Source organism: Heloderma suspectum, chromosome 2 (assembly GCF_057233095.1).
Source record: "Heloderma suspectum isolate Gila_16-S chromosome 2, 16-S_ref, whole genome shotgun sequence".
In the NCBI taxonomy this organism is placed as follows: Eukaryota; Metazoa; Chordata; class Lepidosauria; order Squamata; family Helodermatidae; genus Heloderma; species Heloderma suspectum.
In genome coordinates this window covers 339,395,433-339,411,452 of record NC_139459.1, presented here as the reverse complement: position 1 = coordinate 339,411,452, position 16,020 = coordinate 339,395,433, and the positions used below count along the sequence as shown (strand labels likewise).

General features: G+C 46.2%; 1 protein-coding gene across 1 annotated transcript in view; it reads left to right on the top strand.

Moving 5' to 3' along the window:
* The window catches only part of LOC146355137 (1-acyl-sn-glycerol-3-phosphate acyltransferase alpha-like), a 29,724-nt gene continuing 13,704 nt past the window's right edge, over window positions 1–16,020 (top strand). Inside the window, exons 1-2 of the mRNA XM_084840775.1 lie at window positions 1–185; window positions 12,777–12,910. Coding sequence (XP_084696901.1) covers window positions 1–185; window positions 12,777–12,910 — 319 coding nt within the window. The remainder of the gene's footprint in view (window positions 186–12,776; window positions 12,911–16,020) is intronic.

Here is a 16,020-nt window from a genome sequence, read left to right as displayed (position 1 = left end):
ATGGCCCAGTCTCTAGCCCTAATCAATGTCTTCCTTTTCTTCATTGCGGGGCTGCTCCTCTATCACTACAGCAACACCTTCAGATATTACTTTTGGTGTTGTGTTTGCAATGGTTGGCCGCTTTTCTGGTCTTTTCTTATTCTCCCTGTTTTAGCAATCCGGGGAAGAGATGTGGCAAATCTAAGGTAAGTAAAGTATTACTAATATACTGTGGTTTGGATGTCATTGCTGTTTTAGTGATGGTGTGCTTGGTGCTATAAAGAACATAGGAATGAGTAACACAGTCCTTTCGCAGAGGCCCAAGAACAAATGAACTTGTGAGGAACAATGGAAGCAAGAAGGAGGAATTGGGGGAGAGAAGAGTACAGACACAATTGTGGGAGAGAAATAGAGAGACATTGTGAGCGCTATATGTGGCTACCAAGAAGAGGGCCTTTTCTGCTGTAGCATCCTGGGTGCAGGATGTTTCCCAGAAAGGCTCGCCTGGTGCATATGTTGTGTTCTTTCCAGCGCCAGGTGAAGACCTATTTATTTTCCAGACATTTTAGTCTTTGAGTTCTGTTTTAAATCTGTGATTGTATGATAAATCTCTGCATTGCTGCTAGGTTTTATTTTGGTTTGTACTGTTATACTGTAGTTTTAAACTTTTAAATTTTATATTGTATTTTATTATGTATTGGAGGGGTTTAATAGTTGTGAACTGCTCAAAGAGCAGTTGGGCTATTGGCTGGTATAGAAATGTAATAAATACATAAATAAGGGCTAGAAGCTTGATGTAGGTGGTGTGTATGTATGTGTGTGTGTGTGTGTGTGTGTGTTTGTAAACTATTGCAGAGGATGAGCTCACTGACACATTTGATCTGGTATGTGGTACAGACCTCCTGGGACTGCCCTACTTCTGAATGCACATAGGGGAGTTGCATGTTTTTTCCTTCCTCATAATGCTTTACAGCTCAGCCCTGGTGTTACAGTTAGTAGCAGACTATTCCTTGCTTACACTGGTTGCTCAGGCTGATAGCCCAGTTGGCTGAAGGAAGATTGGTTTATATAAAGGAATGACCAAGGAAGCAAATTGTAGGGAAGGTTGACCAGAGTAGGAAAGCCCCTTGCAGGATCAAACCCTCCCCAGCACACATGCACTACTAGGCCTGGACCTGCTGAGGGAGGCAAACTTTGGCTCAGTCATTTTCATCATCTCTGAGGTTAACACAGGTCTTAAGATAAACTGTGTTATCATGCTTCTGGCTAGCCATTCCTTTCTTAGGCAAACTGCTATTAATAGGTAGTATTCAATGTTAGTCCTACATGGAGTAGACCCATTGAAATGAGTGGTGCTTAATTTAGTTGTTACTAATAAGTCTTATTAATTTCACTGGGTCTGCTCTGTGTAGGACTAACACTGGATACTACCCAGGGCTGTGTTTCCACCAGTGATTTACTCCAACCTGGCTGCACAGTGAGGTCTCTGTGTTTCCATGAAGTCATGGCCATTCAGCACCAGCCCCGCATTTTAATGTGGAAAAAACGCTTCTGCTGAGAATGGTTATAGCCTGACTTTTCCAGCTTATTTCAGCTCCATTACTGACCTGTTTCCACAACCACACTGGGTTCGGTATCATAGTCCTGCCCATGGGGCATGTAGCCTGGCTATTGTGGGTGTGTCGCTCTGACCTCAGTGACCCAACCCTTTCCCCCCCTTTTCCCGTAAGTTTCATCGCCGTTTTGGAGCAGGATGCCGAGGGACCAACTCTTAAAAGATAATTGAAAATAAGCACCAGAACACAGCCCATGACACTAGTCAAGGGGTGTTTCCTCCCATTGTTCTGAATGAGGCTTGCCCTCTCAGTGACCACAGGAAAGACAGAGAAGCCCCTCAGTTGACACGGCACATATCAAAGCCCAATTCCTTAAATGCGATTAAGCGCCGATGTCCAGGCTCCGTCCATTGCCTTAGGATGAACTCCTTCACAGCTTCCATATAGAGATCCTGTGCATTAAAATGGGGGCTAGTTTCGGTCTCTTTCCCACAAGAAACCCATTAGTGTCTCCTCAGAAGTAACACCCATTCCCCTCAATGAGGCTTGCCTTTGAATGCCCACATCAGAACTTACAGAGATTCCCCCTCAATTGAAATGCCACACATTAAACCCCAATTCCTTAAGTGCAATTAAGCAACCACAGGATGCACCAATGAATTGCTCTAGGAAGAAAGTACTTCACAGCTTCCTTATACATATCCTGCGGGTTACAATGGGGGCTGGCTTCTGTCTTTGTGTTTACTGCTCTTTCCCCCCCCAACAAACCCATTGCTGTCTCCTCAGAAGTAACTCCTATTGTGGTCGATGAGGTCCCCTAGGTTAAAATGGGGGCTGGTTTCCCTCTTTGTGTTCTCCACCCCCCTTTCCCAGCACAAGCATATGTGTGTCTACTCAGAAGTAACTCCCACTGTGCTCAATGAGGCTTGCTCCTGAAATGCAGGTGCATATGGACTTTCAGTGGAAAAGAGAAAGGGGAGGGAGAGGGGGGAAGCCTCTCTTCACAGCAAAGCTGATTCATTTTTAAAAATCCAGTACTCCTCCATTAGTTTCTCCTTCCATCCTGGAGACACGGCCAAGGAGGTGGGAACGCTGATGAGGTAATCAGACCCCACCCAGACTCCAACCAGCCATCAAGAAAATAATTCAGTTACAGCTCAGTGGAAATAGCACAGAGCCCAGGCTACAGTGATGATAAGCCTGGTCTTTAAGGGCTGTGGAAACAGGAAAAGGAAAAGATGCGATTGGGGAAACATTGCAACAAAGTTGCAAACAAAGTGAAGCCAAAAGCATGGGAACACACCCCAGGACTGATGATTGATTTTGTGTCACTGGGAGCTTAATGGGGTGAGGAGATTATCTCTTGATGCAATGACATTTCCCTCTCAGAAGCCTGGGGAGGTAGACCTGTACTTGCTTACAGACAACCATCCAACCTAAAAGGTTTACTCACCAGTAACAACACAGACCATATAACAAGGATACAAACACTGAGACCAGATACTGCAACAAACCTAGATGCCCTTTCTGTCCCCATATCTACTCTGGCAACACGATTACAGGACCTAATAATGCCACCCACAACATCAGGGGTTCCTTCACTTGCACATCTCCCAGTGTGATATATGCAGTCATTTGCCAGCAATGTCCCATTCTATGTAGGATAAACAGGCAGGTTTCTACACAAAAGAATAAATGGACACAAGTCTGGCATCAGGAATGGCAATGCTCAGAAACCAGTGGAGGAATATTTCACCCTCCCAGGACAGTCTGTCAACAGGGCCGGCCCAGTCCTTGCTGCTGAGACGAAGAGCAAGATGGTGCCCCCTCCCATTCCATGTACAACAGCTAACTGGACAGACAGATGAAACTGTCTTCAGCACTGATGATGAAACAGCACCTTCCACTGCTCCTGAAAGCAGCTGGCTAACTGGGGGGGGGGGGGTACAGAGCAGGATGCATGGCACACAGGTCCAATACTTTCTGGCTGCCTCCCAGCATCTGCTGCCTGAAGTACCTGCTTCACTCTGCCTGATTATAGAGTCGGCCCTGTCTGAAATGACCTTAAGGTGGCCATTTTTGAATGAAGGAATTTTAAAGACAGATATCAATGGAAAATTGCAGAAGTATGATACTTCAAGGGATGCAACTCTATTTTCTAGGGGTTGGACAAGAACAAATATATTTTTAAATTTATTTATCATGGTACATTTATTAATCAGGTCACCAGTGAAATGATGCCTGTGTTATCAGCCAACAACATTTTCTGAATAGCTATTGTTAAGAACATAAGAACATCAGAAGAGCCATGCTGGATCAGACCAAGGGTCCATCTAGTCCAGCATTCTGCTCACCCTTGGCCTGAGGATGGGGACGAGGTGCTTGGCCACATCTGGTTCACCACCTGTATGCTTGACTCTTGTCCTTCATGGCTTATTGCATCTAATAAGGAGGGGATATCTGGCTGGGTCCAGGAGGTTGTAAAGTTCTCCTTGAGAGAAGGAGTGGTGCCAGCCTCTTTAAAAGAGCAATGTTATGTATTCTAGATGGTACAGTGGGTTAGTTTCTGTTTTTGAACCTTAGCAGCTCCTGTAGAATTGGGAGCAGCAACAGTGGGTGGAGTTTCTGCTAAGCCCCCTCTTCTGTGTGTGCTGAATAAAGAACAATTGTGTCTGAGGCCTGCTGATTCTTGCAGTCATTCCTACTCCCTATACAACAGGCAGTAATCAGGCCACTCCTGAAAAAGCCTAACCTGGACCCTGAGGATGTTAACAACTATAACAATATCCCTTTCCTGGACAAGGTGCTTGAGTGGGTGGTTGCTAGACAACTCCAGGCACCCTTGAATGAAACTGATTATCTAGATCCATTTCAGTTGGGCTTCAGGCCTGGTGTTGGCTCCTGCCAGCAGACGGCACCTAATGGTGATAAATCACTGGCTGATAACAGGTTGTAAACCTATCAAGTCTGAAGCAAGGGATTTTTACCAGGGCAGTCGAATCCAAAGCAATGTGGCAAAGAGAAATCCATTGTCCAGACCGAGGTCCAAAACACACAAGGGAACACAAGCAAGGCAGTGGGTCAGATCCAGGGTCAAGGATGAGATCCAGCATGAGATACAACATTCTCCAGCAGCCTTGCCCCAGCCTGCCTTCTGCTTTTAATGGCCATGACTTGAGGCAGCTGCAGCCAATCAGTCCTCCTGCCTCGGAGAGCTTCTCTGTCTTAAACGGACAGAGGCTCACTTACGTTGCTCCTTTACATGCAGCTGTGTTCGCTTTGTGGGGGTCAGTGGCATTTTACCCTCTGAATCCTCGGGGGGGGCTGCAGCTAGGCATGGGACATCCACAGGAGGTGAGGGGGCTTGGGCTCCTTCTGTGCTGGTCCCTTCCCCTGGGTCTGGAGCCTGCCATTCCCCTTCATCCTTGGAGGAGTCCGAGGGAGGCATGACACCTGGTTTTGGAATAGAAACTACCTCGGTCGCCCTGTGGGATGACCTTTGCCGGGAGAGTGACAGGGGAGTGCAACCCTGTTGATTCTCTTGGACCTCTTAGTGGCTTTTGATACTATCAAACGTGTTATCCTTATGGATAGGTTGTCTGGGCTGGGAGTTGGAGGCATCACACTGCAGTGGTTCCGATCCTAATTGGATGGTCAATTCCAGAAAGTGGTGCTGGGGCATTATTGCTCTGTGCCTTGGCAGCTATGCTAGAATATCTAGCTATGCTAGAATATAGGTCAATTCTATCCCCCATGCTGTTCAACAACTACATGAAAATGCTGGGGGATGTTATCCAGAGGTGTGGGCCAAGGTGTCATCAATATGTGGATGACACCCAGCTCTAGCTCTCCTTTTCATCAAATCCAGGTGAGGAAGTAGCTGTTCTGAATCAGTGCCTGGGCATGGTAATGGACTGGATGAGGGCCAATAAACTGAGACTCAATACAGCCAAGATGTAGGTACCATTAGTGGGTGGTTTGTCTGCTTGGCTAATTGATGTTCAACCTGTTCTGGAGGGGGTTGCACTCCCCCTAAAGGTTCATAGTTTGGGGGTGCTCTTGGATCCAGAACAGTCACTCACGTCACAGGTGGACTTGGTGGCACAGAGCACCTTTTATCAGCTTAGGCTGATATACCAGCTACGCCCTTATCTGGACAGAGATAGCCTAGCTAGAGTTATTCATGCTCTGATACACTCTCATCTGGATTACTGCAGTGTATTATACGTGGAGCTGCCTTTGACAGTGGTCTGGAAATTTCAGCTGGTCCAAAATAGGGCAGTGATACTGCTAATGGGGACTGGCCAACGTGGTCATTTTATGCCAGTACATTTCCATCTGTATTGGCTGCCAGTCCAAGTCCAGGTCCAGGTCCAATTCAAAGTGCTGGTATTAACATTCCAAGCCTTAAATGGCTTGGGCCAGGTTACCTGAAAGGTCATCTCCTCCCATATATACCTGCCCGGACCTAAAATCAGCTTCAGCAGTCTTTCTGTGGGAGCCCCAGCCAAAGGACGAGGTGGGTGGCTACCAAGCCTTTTTCTGCTGTGGCACCCCGGTTATGGAATGAGCTTCCCAGGGAGGTTTGCCTGGCACCTACATTGTGTTCTCTCCAGTGCCAGGTGAAGACGTTTTTATTTTCTTAGGCATTTTAGTCTTTTCGTTCTGTTGTTTTTTGTTATGTATTCTAGGGGGTACTGTGCAGCTCCTGTAGAACTGCGATCAGCAACAGTGGGTGGAGATTCTGCTAAGCCCTCATTTCTGTGTGTGCTGAATAAAGAACAGTTGTGTTTGAGGCCTGCTGATTCCTGCTGTCATTCCTACTACTAATACAACATTTTTGGTGATGGTGGGATTCTGAGAGCTATGCAGGCAGCAAGGACTGTCAATCCATTTAGACAGCTAACTGGTAAACAGTCAGCTAAACCCACTTAAGAACTTGAGCAACTCCTGTGTTTTAAAAGAAAAGAATTCAAATCAAAATAAATGCTCTTGGACATATCGAAGTGTTTGATGTTAGTCAACTTGTTTTCCGGGCCAAGTTCAAGGTGTTGATTTTGACCTTTAAAACCCTATATGGTTCCGGCTCAGAACCTTAAGGAGTGCCTCCAGCAACACCAGACAAGCTGCTTAACAAGATCAGCCTTCTCTCTGTCCCATCAGCTAAGCTGGTGATGATGAGGGAGAGGGCCTTCTCTGTGATGACCCCCACTCTGTGGAACTCCCTCCCTAGGGAACTCCGCCATGCCCCCCTCTTTAATGAGCTTCCGCCACGCATTAAAAACGTGGTTGTTCAGGCAGGCATTTGGGGTGGGTTAGGGTATTTTTAGAAATATGATGCTTTAAAGTAGAATTTTATTGTTTTAAAATTGTATTGCTGTACATCGTCCAGAGTGGCCGGATGACCGGCCAGATGGGCGATTGAGAAATTCAATCAATCAATCAATCAATCAATCAATCAAATAAACTTGCTTCCTGGGATTCTTATGTGGCTTTCATTCTATCTTGAAGCAAATAACATACTGTAGCTAATGTTGAACAAAAGCGAGCTGTGCTCTTAACTGTTTGTGAGCCACAGACATTTGCCATAATAAGATCCCTCACTGCTTCTGCCTCACCCAAGCATTATCAAAAACAAGGACAAAAGAGGATACAGATTTGTGTAAAATTTGCATACATTAATTATACGGATAGATGCATATTTAGAAAGAATGACTATAATCTAAATAGTAATACCCTATATCTCAGCATAACGGGGGAAGTCTATGATCAGGTAATGTGTGTGTCTGTTCCAGGGACTAACTGTTGATGGGCAACTTCAAGGCCCCAGCTGCTCTCCCTTCTTATGTTTTGTTTGTTTAATTTTTAAACCCGGCTTGGACTGGGCAGCCTTTCAAATAGAGGATGCCTTCTAACAGAGGACTGTCCCCTGGCAGCCCTTCAAATAGAGGACTGTCCTCTGAAAAAGTAGGCCACACAACCACCGTAGCACCTGCTTCAAAGCCCTCCTGCAGCAGTAGAAGGAAGAATCCTGACAAACAGCAGGGAGGAACAGGATTCTCCAAAACCCAGCCTGAAGGAGATGGCTGTGACTCTCTGGATGTCAGGAGCACCCTAGCTGCCTCTTGCAGTCCCCACCAATAGCCAACTCAGGACACAGAGGATTCTTTCCAAGGCTTTATTCCTTTATGAATCTTTCAGATACTAATCACTAGTGCCAAAGCAAGGAACAGCACTGGGGAAAGATAGCAGAGTAGCCTAAGCTCCAGGTAAGGCAGTTGGTCCCTGTTTGAAGGAGAACCACGGGAAGACCCTGAACTTATGCGCTAGGGAGAGTTCCTCCCTCTTCCTTTTGGGTCCACGGGATGCGACCGCTGTTTGCGCACCAAATGAGCACTACGCCTCCTTTCCGTGCCCTCCATCTGTCGTCGCTCCCTGCGTCTGCGCTGAGCGTCCAGCAAGCCCCCCTCCAGCGCTCTCTCACTGCCAGGGTCACTATCTATCCCAGGAATGCTGGCAGGAGGAATCTCTGCCAGCTGCTGTGCTTGTGAAAGATGAGTGAGCTCCTCTCCCATGGATTGCTGTTCCTCCTCAGAATCAGAACTGCTCTGGGGCTCTATTGGCTCAGTTTCCACCCTGACACTGGAGCTATAGGAAGGCAGTAGTGCAGCGGGATAATTCTAGGCCCTGGACTTTTTTCTGTCTAAACATGCATAGCATTGCATCCTTTAGGATGCAATCCTAAGTAGATAGGATTTGATGAACTTTTACGATTATTGACGATACATTTCTCACCAAACCCTTCAGTTACTGTGCAGAGATTTAAATTTCACAAACGAATGCTGTATCCTGGAGAGGGCATTGCCACTTATATTGCAAAACTGTGTCATCTTTCTCAACACTGCAACTTTAGAGATCTTCTAGAGGACATGTTGAAAGATCACCTTGTCTGTGGGGTTTATAATGAAACACTACAACAACGCCTCCTGTCCGAGCCAAACTTGACATTTGCAATGGCTCAAGAAAAGGCATTAGCCAATGAGGCTGCATCACTATATGTCACAGAACTCAAGAGAGATGCAGATGATGTAAATGCCATCTGGCGCAAACAGGCTGAGAATTCTGGGCAGCAGCATCAACAGAACACAAGAAATAAAATCTGCGGATAAGCCCTGGCTTACCTATTCCTGCTCAGGTTGTGGAAGACCACACCAGCGCACTGTTAGGTTTTATTTTGGTTTTACTTTTATACTGTAGTTTTAAACTTTTAATTTATATTGTATTTTCTGCTGTATTTTGTGTTTCTAATTGTTGTGAACTGCCCAGACAGCTTCGGCTATTGGGCAGTATTGAAATGTAATAAATAAACCAGCTGCCCATGGGAAACCCACAAGCAGGTCATAAGTGCAACATCACCCTCCCACCCAAGTTCCCCAGCAACTCGTGTACACAGGCATACTGCCTCTGATTCTGGAGGTAGCGTATAGCCATCAGGACTAGTAGCCTTTGATAGCTTTCTCCTCCATGAATTTGTCCAATCCCCTATAAGAACATAAGAAGAGCCATGATGGATCGGACCAAGGGTCCAAGCTAATTATCACTGTCTGTACTTTCTGCATTTCAGTTCCCTGGGCCTCACTGCTTCCAAGTCTCCCTCTCTCTCCAAGCATGTGTATATACACTTGGGACATCTGATGAAGAGGACAATGATCTAGTCTGTTTCAGAAGCTCATTTAGTCAGTTTCATAATGTGGCTAGAAAGCTTGCCCTTGATTTCCCCAGCTTGTTAGTTGCCTCTGAAATTCCTGTTTTAGCAGAAAACCTCAGCACCCCTCTCTCAAACTCAGCACAAAGCAAATCCACTTTTATTTTCCCCCTAATACTTTTGTTTTGTAGAAAATGACATAGCACGATCCCCTAATTACATAGCTAATTACAGTGTGGTGGTTAAGGCAACTTGTTTATTCCAGGAGAGAAGTTTAGGAAGCAATTAATTAAAGGGTTGCAGAGAGGCATGCAGAGAATGCTTTCATTTACATTATTTGTAATGAAAGATAGGTTAAAAAAAAGCAAGAGGAGGCAAAACACAGGAAAGGAGGCAAACACTATTTAGAAGACGTGCTGTACAGGGCATGAAATGACCACTGGACGCTGGTGACTCTGATTTCAGTGGGACAGTGAATCCACTCTGGGTTTCAGTCAGAACTCTAAAGGAGTTATCCAAGTTGCTGAACCCATTTTGGGGACTGAGTTCAGCACCTTGGATAAAGGGCTGGATGTGCCTGATCTCATCTGATCTCGGCAGCTAAGCAGGGTCAGCCCTCGTTAGTACTTGGATGGGGAACCACTTGGGAATCAGGCCTCCTGCACTGAGCAGGAGGTTGGACTCGATGGTCTTGCAGGCCCCTTCCAGCCCTGTGATTCTATGAGATCTATGAGATAGCTCCTTTAGAGTTCTGACTAGTTCTGACTGCAACCCAGAGTGTATTTACACCCCCACTGAAATCGGAGCCACCAGCCTCCACCAGAAATGACTCTTCAATCAGAAATGCAGGTCAACCAGTAGAGAAAGGAGGAGCGCTGCCAATGTATCATCCACCTTCCTCAGGAAGGTTGCGCCTCTACAGGAGCGATTATTGCATGCTCGTGACTGGCCACTCACAGATGTTTGCAGGTCCTTTACATGATGTTGTCAACCTCCAGGATGTCTCCTCCGCTTTCCCCTGTTTATCCGCTTTCAAAAAGATCAGAGATAAACTGGATTTTTTTAAAAAAACAACCAGGATATTGCCAGTGAGTAATGCCGGCATAGCAATATTATTCGATCACTGGATGGTGCTGTTTCATTGAAAATATAGAAAGCCCCCTGGTAAGGCTGCTGAGAAAGGGCATTTTCAAATTCACATCAGGTGTTTGTCATCTAAAGGAGCCCATCCTAATCATGCAAGGGAAATGGAAGCAGAAAGCCCCAGTAAGGCTGAGGGATTTTTCTATAATGTAATCAAAAGCTTCCTCTCTCTCTCTCTCACACACACACACACACACACTGCAGGAAAACTACTGCTTTGCTTTGCTTTGTTCTCTCAAGTGCCTCCATGGTTAGCTCCTTACGTTTTTATTTATTTGGTGTGTGGGGTGGGGTGGGAGAGGGGGGAGTTAACTATTTTTTCCTGTTTATTTTCCTGTTTTGAATTGAAAACTGCTCTAAGATGGAGGAAGTGGCTTTTTAACAGACACAAGGGACAACCAATCAAAGCAGTGTTGTGCACAGTACTGAACAGGCAGTCTTTGATCAGTGTGCGGTTGTGTCAGTCACAAAGCTACCTCTCCGCTCCACCTTCTCAGCGCATGGTTGTGCACGGTGCCGGAAAGCGAGGAGGTTGCTTTGTAAGTGAACTCAGGGCTGGTGGGCAATTGGCGCTGTGCATATCTGGCTTCTGCTCAAACCTGGAAAAACAGTTTCTCCCTAAGTAGATCAAGGAGAGAAGATAGTATTTGGGCCACGCCTGCAGTGGGTGCACTTCCAAAGAAGGTTCCCTGCTGAAATTATGTGTGCCTGGATGCAACCTAGTACTGGTACAATGTGCTTTAAGAAGTACAATTGCATTGTTGCGCATCAAAGCATCAAGCATGGTTACAGGTGCACCTGCTAGGGTGGCCATGTACACACTTCCCCCAAAGAAGAAAAGCATTATCAAAAACAAGGACAAAAGAGGATACAGATTTGTGTAAAATTTGCATACATTAATTATACAGATAGAGGCATATTTAGAAAGAATGACTATAATCTAAATAGGAATACCCTATATCTCAGCATAGTGGGGGAAGTCTATGATCAGGTAATGTGTGTGTCTGTTCCAGGGACTAACTGTTGATGGGCAACTTCAAGGCCCCAGCTGCTCTCCCTTCTTATGGTTGGTTTGTTCAATTTTTAAACCCGGCTTGGACTGGGCAGCCTTTCAAATAGAGGATGCCTTCTAACAGAGGACTGTCCCCTGGCAGCCCTTCAAATAGAAGACTGTCATCCACCTTCCTCAGGAAGGTGTCTCAACCACTCCTTCCACTGTGTCTCAACCACACATTTTCCTATCCACACCTGCAGAGAGACTGCACTGCTACTTTGCTCTTTCCTTCCTTAGTGGATTTCCTGCAGTAAGGATAAAGGTGGAAGAAATGGCAGGAAAACACAGGAGGATTACAACTGGATGATGACATCTGGAACCTCCATAAAATCCATGGCGGCGGCAGTGTTAGGGAACCGAACTGGATCAAGACCAAGTTACAGGGGGAGGCGGATTTAAGCTTTTGCCCCACCACGGTGCCAATCCAAATCGGGGGGGGGGGGGTTGCCTGCCATTTACATTTCATTTTATTTATTACACCTGTATTCTACCATTCCTTTAATAAGTTCAGAGCTGTCTACAAGATGCCCTCTTTTCATCCTCGTCACAACCCTATCAGTTAGATTAGGTTCAGACAGTGTAGGTCTGAGGCCTAAGGTCACCAGTCTCCCCAGTCCTGGCGCAGCACTCTTTCCACTATATCCTGCTAGCTCTGGTTTGAACAGGCCAGGGGTGCACAACCTCTTTGGCCCCAAAGGCAGCATTGGCTGGGCTGCTGGGTGCTGCACATGCACCTACATGCACAAACTCACACTCATTCACAGTGCTGCAAATATGCTGCTTCACTTTGGGGGACAGTTGGGGCTGGGGGCCTTGGAGGGCCACTTTTTGCACTCCTGGTACAGGCTCTAGTAGACAACTGCCTTGCTCATAAAATTCTTCCTCCTATTCTTATGGATTTGTTTGATTTCTATACCACCTAATAGCTGAAGCTCTCTGAGCGATTCACAACAATTCACAACATAAGACACAGCGTAAAAATGTAAATATACAAAACTTTAAAACAACTTAAACAACTAAAAACAATTTCAACAAAATACTAGACTTGTTCAAACAGCTGGCACGAATGCCCCATCATATGCCATCAAATGCCTGGGAGACCGTCTTAACGTGGCACCAAAAAGATGAAAGCATTGGTGCCAGGCGGGCCTCAGTAGGGAGATTGTTCCATAATTGGGGGGCCACCACTGAAAAGGCCCTCTTGTTACCAACTTCTAGCCTCCCTTGGAGGTGGCACTCAGAAGAAGGTCTCAGATGTTGATCACAGTGTCTGGGTAGGTGCAGGTCTTCAGCTCTTTGACCCTTGTAAAACACATCTGTGCTTTCTCTCTTGTTTTAGAGTTGTTCGCTTCCTAATGCTCCCTTTGAAATACATCATTGGCATTAAGTTTCATGTGGAGGGTGCTGCAAACTTAAACCTGAAAGGGCCATATGTCATCGTCGCCAATCATCAAAGCAACCTGGACTTCCTTGGTATGTTGGCTGCATGATCACGCTTCGATCTTTTTCGTTCATTGAATTCGAAGGGCCCAAAAGGGCATTGTGCTATAAGGCAGGAGTGGTCCATACACATCTCTACTTGTACAAGATTAACCAGTGGAACCCACATTGCAGTGGGCAAGATACAGAAGGCAGCAGCACTGCAGAAATTTGCTTATGGAGAAAATAACTTGAGATCACTGCTGGTGGAAGTGGACGGGCAGGGTCAGCTATGGAGTATTGACATAATGTTTAATAGTAGCAGAGGAATACTAAAATATAAGTATTAAGGGCTTTTAGATAGTTTGTTTTGAATTGGCCGTAGAGTGTAACATATCTATATCTACGTCTACATCTACGTCTATGTCGCCATCTATCTATCTATCTATACAGGTTCAACATAGTAAATAAAAAGTAGGGCAGTAACAAGAAGAAACTTTGACATGGAATCATAACCATCATATGTATCCAATCTATAATTAATTGCATGAGCACCCAGAAATTTTGGGAAAACCTTGGCCACAGTTAAGGTAAAGCAGTTGCTGATCGGATAATGTCCTTACTTGTATTTTTCAGAAAAGAATCAACTATTAACAAGTCTGACTAAGGAGAATGTCCATCCTGAAACTGACAGAAAAACGTGTAATGAACTTATTTAGAAACTGAGCATTTCAATACATAACAGGCCATATCTTCCACAACATACTTCCCATGTAGCTTTAAAATACTCTTTCCCAAGCTCGTGCTTCCATATGTGTTGGACTATAGCACCTATTACTCCCAGACATACTGGCTGGTGATTGTGGTAGCTGTAGTCCAAGTGTGGGCAACATAAAAGCCATTTTTAAAAGAAAAATTGGTGGTTTGCTGCTGCTGTGGCAGTGGTAGGGCCAGGTGGGGGCAATTCAACTCCCATGCCCCTGCATGTTTCCCCTCCCCTGCTGTTGTTGTTCAGTCGTTCAGTCGTGTCCGACTCTTCGTGACCCCATGGACCATAGCACGCCAGGCCTTCCTGTCCTGTGCTCTCTCCCGGAGCGTGCTCAAGTTCATATTCATTGCATCCGTGATGCTATCTAGCCATCTCATCCTCTGCCGTCCCCTTCTCCTTTTGCCTTCAGTCTTTCCCAGCATCAGGGTCTTTTCCAGGGAGTTTTCTCTTCGCATTAGGTGGCCAAAATATTGGAGCTTCAGCTTCAGTATCTGTCCTTCCAATGAGCACTCAGGGTTGATTTCCTTTAGGATGGACTGATTTGACCTCCTTGCAGTCCAGGGGACTCATAAGAGTCTTCTCCAGCACCACAGTTCGAAAGCATCAATTCTTCGGCGCTCAGCCTTCCTTATAGTCCAGCTCTCACAGCCATACATTACTACTGGGAAAACCATAGCTTTGATTAGACGGACCTTTGTCGGCAAGGTGATGTCTCTGCTTCTTACTATGCGGTCTAGGTTGGCTATAGCTTTCCTCCCCAGGAGCAAGCGTCTTTTAATTTCATGGCTACAGTCACCATCTGCGGTGATCTTGGAGCCCAAGAAAGTAAAATCTGTCACTGCTTCCATTTCTTCCCCTTCTATATGCCAGGAAGTGATGGGGCCAGATGCCATGATCTTCGTTTTTTTAATGTTGAGTTTCAAACCAGCTTTTGCACTCTCCTCTTTCACCCTCAACAAGAGGCTCTTGAGATCCTCTTCGCTTTCTGCCATTAGGGTGGTATCGTCTGCATATCGGAGGTTGTTGATAATTCTCCCAGCAATCTTAATTCCGACCTCTGATTCATCCAACCCGGCATTTCTCATGATGTCCCCTGCTGTAGTCCAACACATAAGGAGGGCACCAAGTTGGGGAAGACTCCTATAAAAGTTTATAGAAAAAACATTGGACAGTATTCTTAGGATGCTGTCAGAGGAGACGGGAGTAGTGCTTCATATACATACATACATACACACACACACACACACACATGCGTGCACATAAATGGGTGTGCATGTACACACACATACATACACTGCACATAGTGGTACTCAAAGGAGAGCCCTGCCATCTGCCCTGTCTTGAAGTCCTGCTCCTTAATTGTTTGTGGGGAAAAGCTGCAGTTGCAGTGGTGAGAAATTGTGGAAAGGCACTCTGTGTCATGTCATGCCCTACCTGGAGGAGCATTCCTCTGAGGAAGAAGAGGAGGGGGAGAGCCAGCACAATGGGCCCCAGCCAGAGCTAGGCAAGGAACAGGAGGCCTTGGGAACCATTACAGGAGCAACCTGGCCCCTCCCGAGCAGTTCCTGAATTTTCCCAAATGCTGGAAGCAGAGCCTGAGATGATCCATCCTTCTGAACAGTGTAGAATCAAACTCGAGCAGCAAAAGAACAAAAGGAAGTCACAGCGTGGGGCCTCCCTTAAAAGCAACACGCTGACCTAATTAGCCAGCTGTGCTGATTAATGACCAGCTATGAATTCAGCCTCCCCATGCCAACTTTGCTGCAAACAACAGCTCCTTAATCTTGGTTTTGCTTTCAAGTTACCCAACCTGATAGACTCCTAGACTTTCAGCTACCCATCTCGACAATGCTTTCGGACACCCCCGACTGGCCTTGATGCTTGCTAAAACAGACACTGGTAAACTGGCCTGCCTTGACCTCACCTCTGCCTGTGCCTGCAAACCCGCCTCGGAACTTCTGTGTATGACTTTGGACTGAACTGGTTGCTCTCTCGCTGCTGCTCCTGGGACTATCTGCACCTTGCCCATGGCCCTTGCCTGCGCTGAAACAGGACAGTCTGTTTGCAGCCTTTGCCAAATGGGGGCTGTGGTACAGGAGAACCAGGTCCTCAGGGACCAAGTAGCCCAGCTTGCTGCTGAAGTCAACTACCTGCAGACTCAGTTAGCCCAACTGAAGGCTACGCCACCTCCCACTATGAGATGTAAGTGCCTGGTAGCACCCCTGGAAAAATTTGATGAGACCCCTGACCAGTTCTTGGCCTTCTTGACACACTGCCAGCTGTATATACAGCTCTGTCCAGAAGATTTCCCAATGGACCAAGTAAAAGTAGCCTTTCTGATCAGCCTGCTCACTGGCCCAGCTGCCAAATGGACCATGCCCTATCTCCTCCAGAA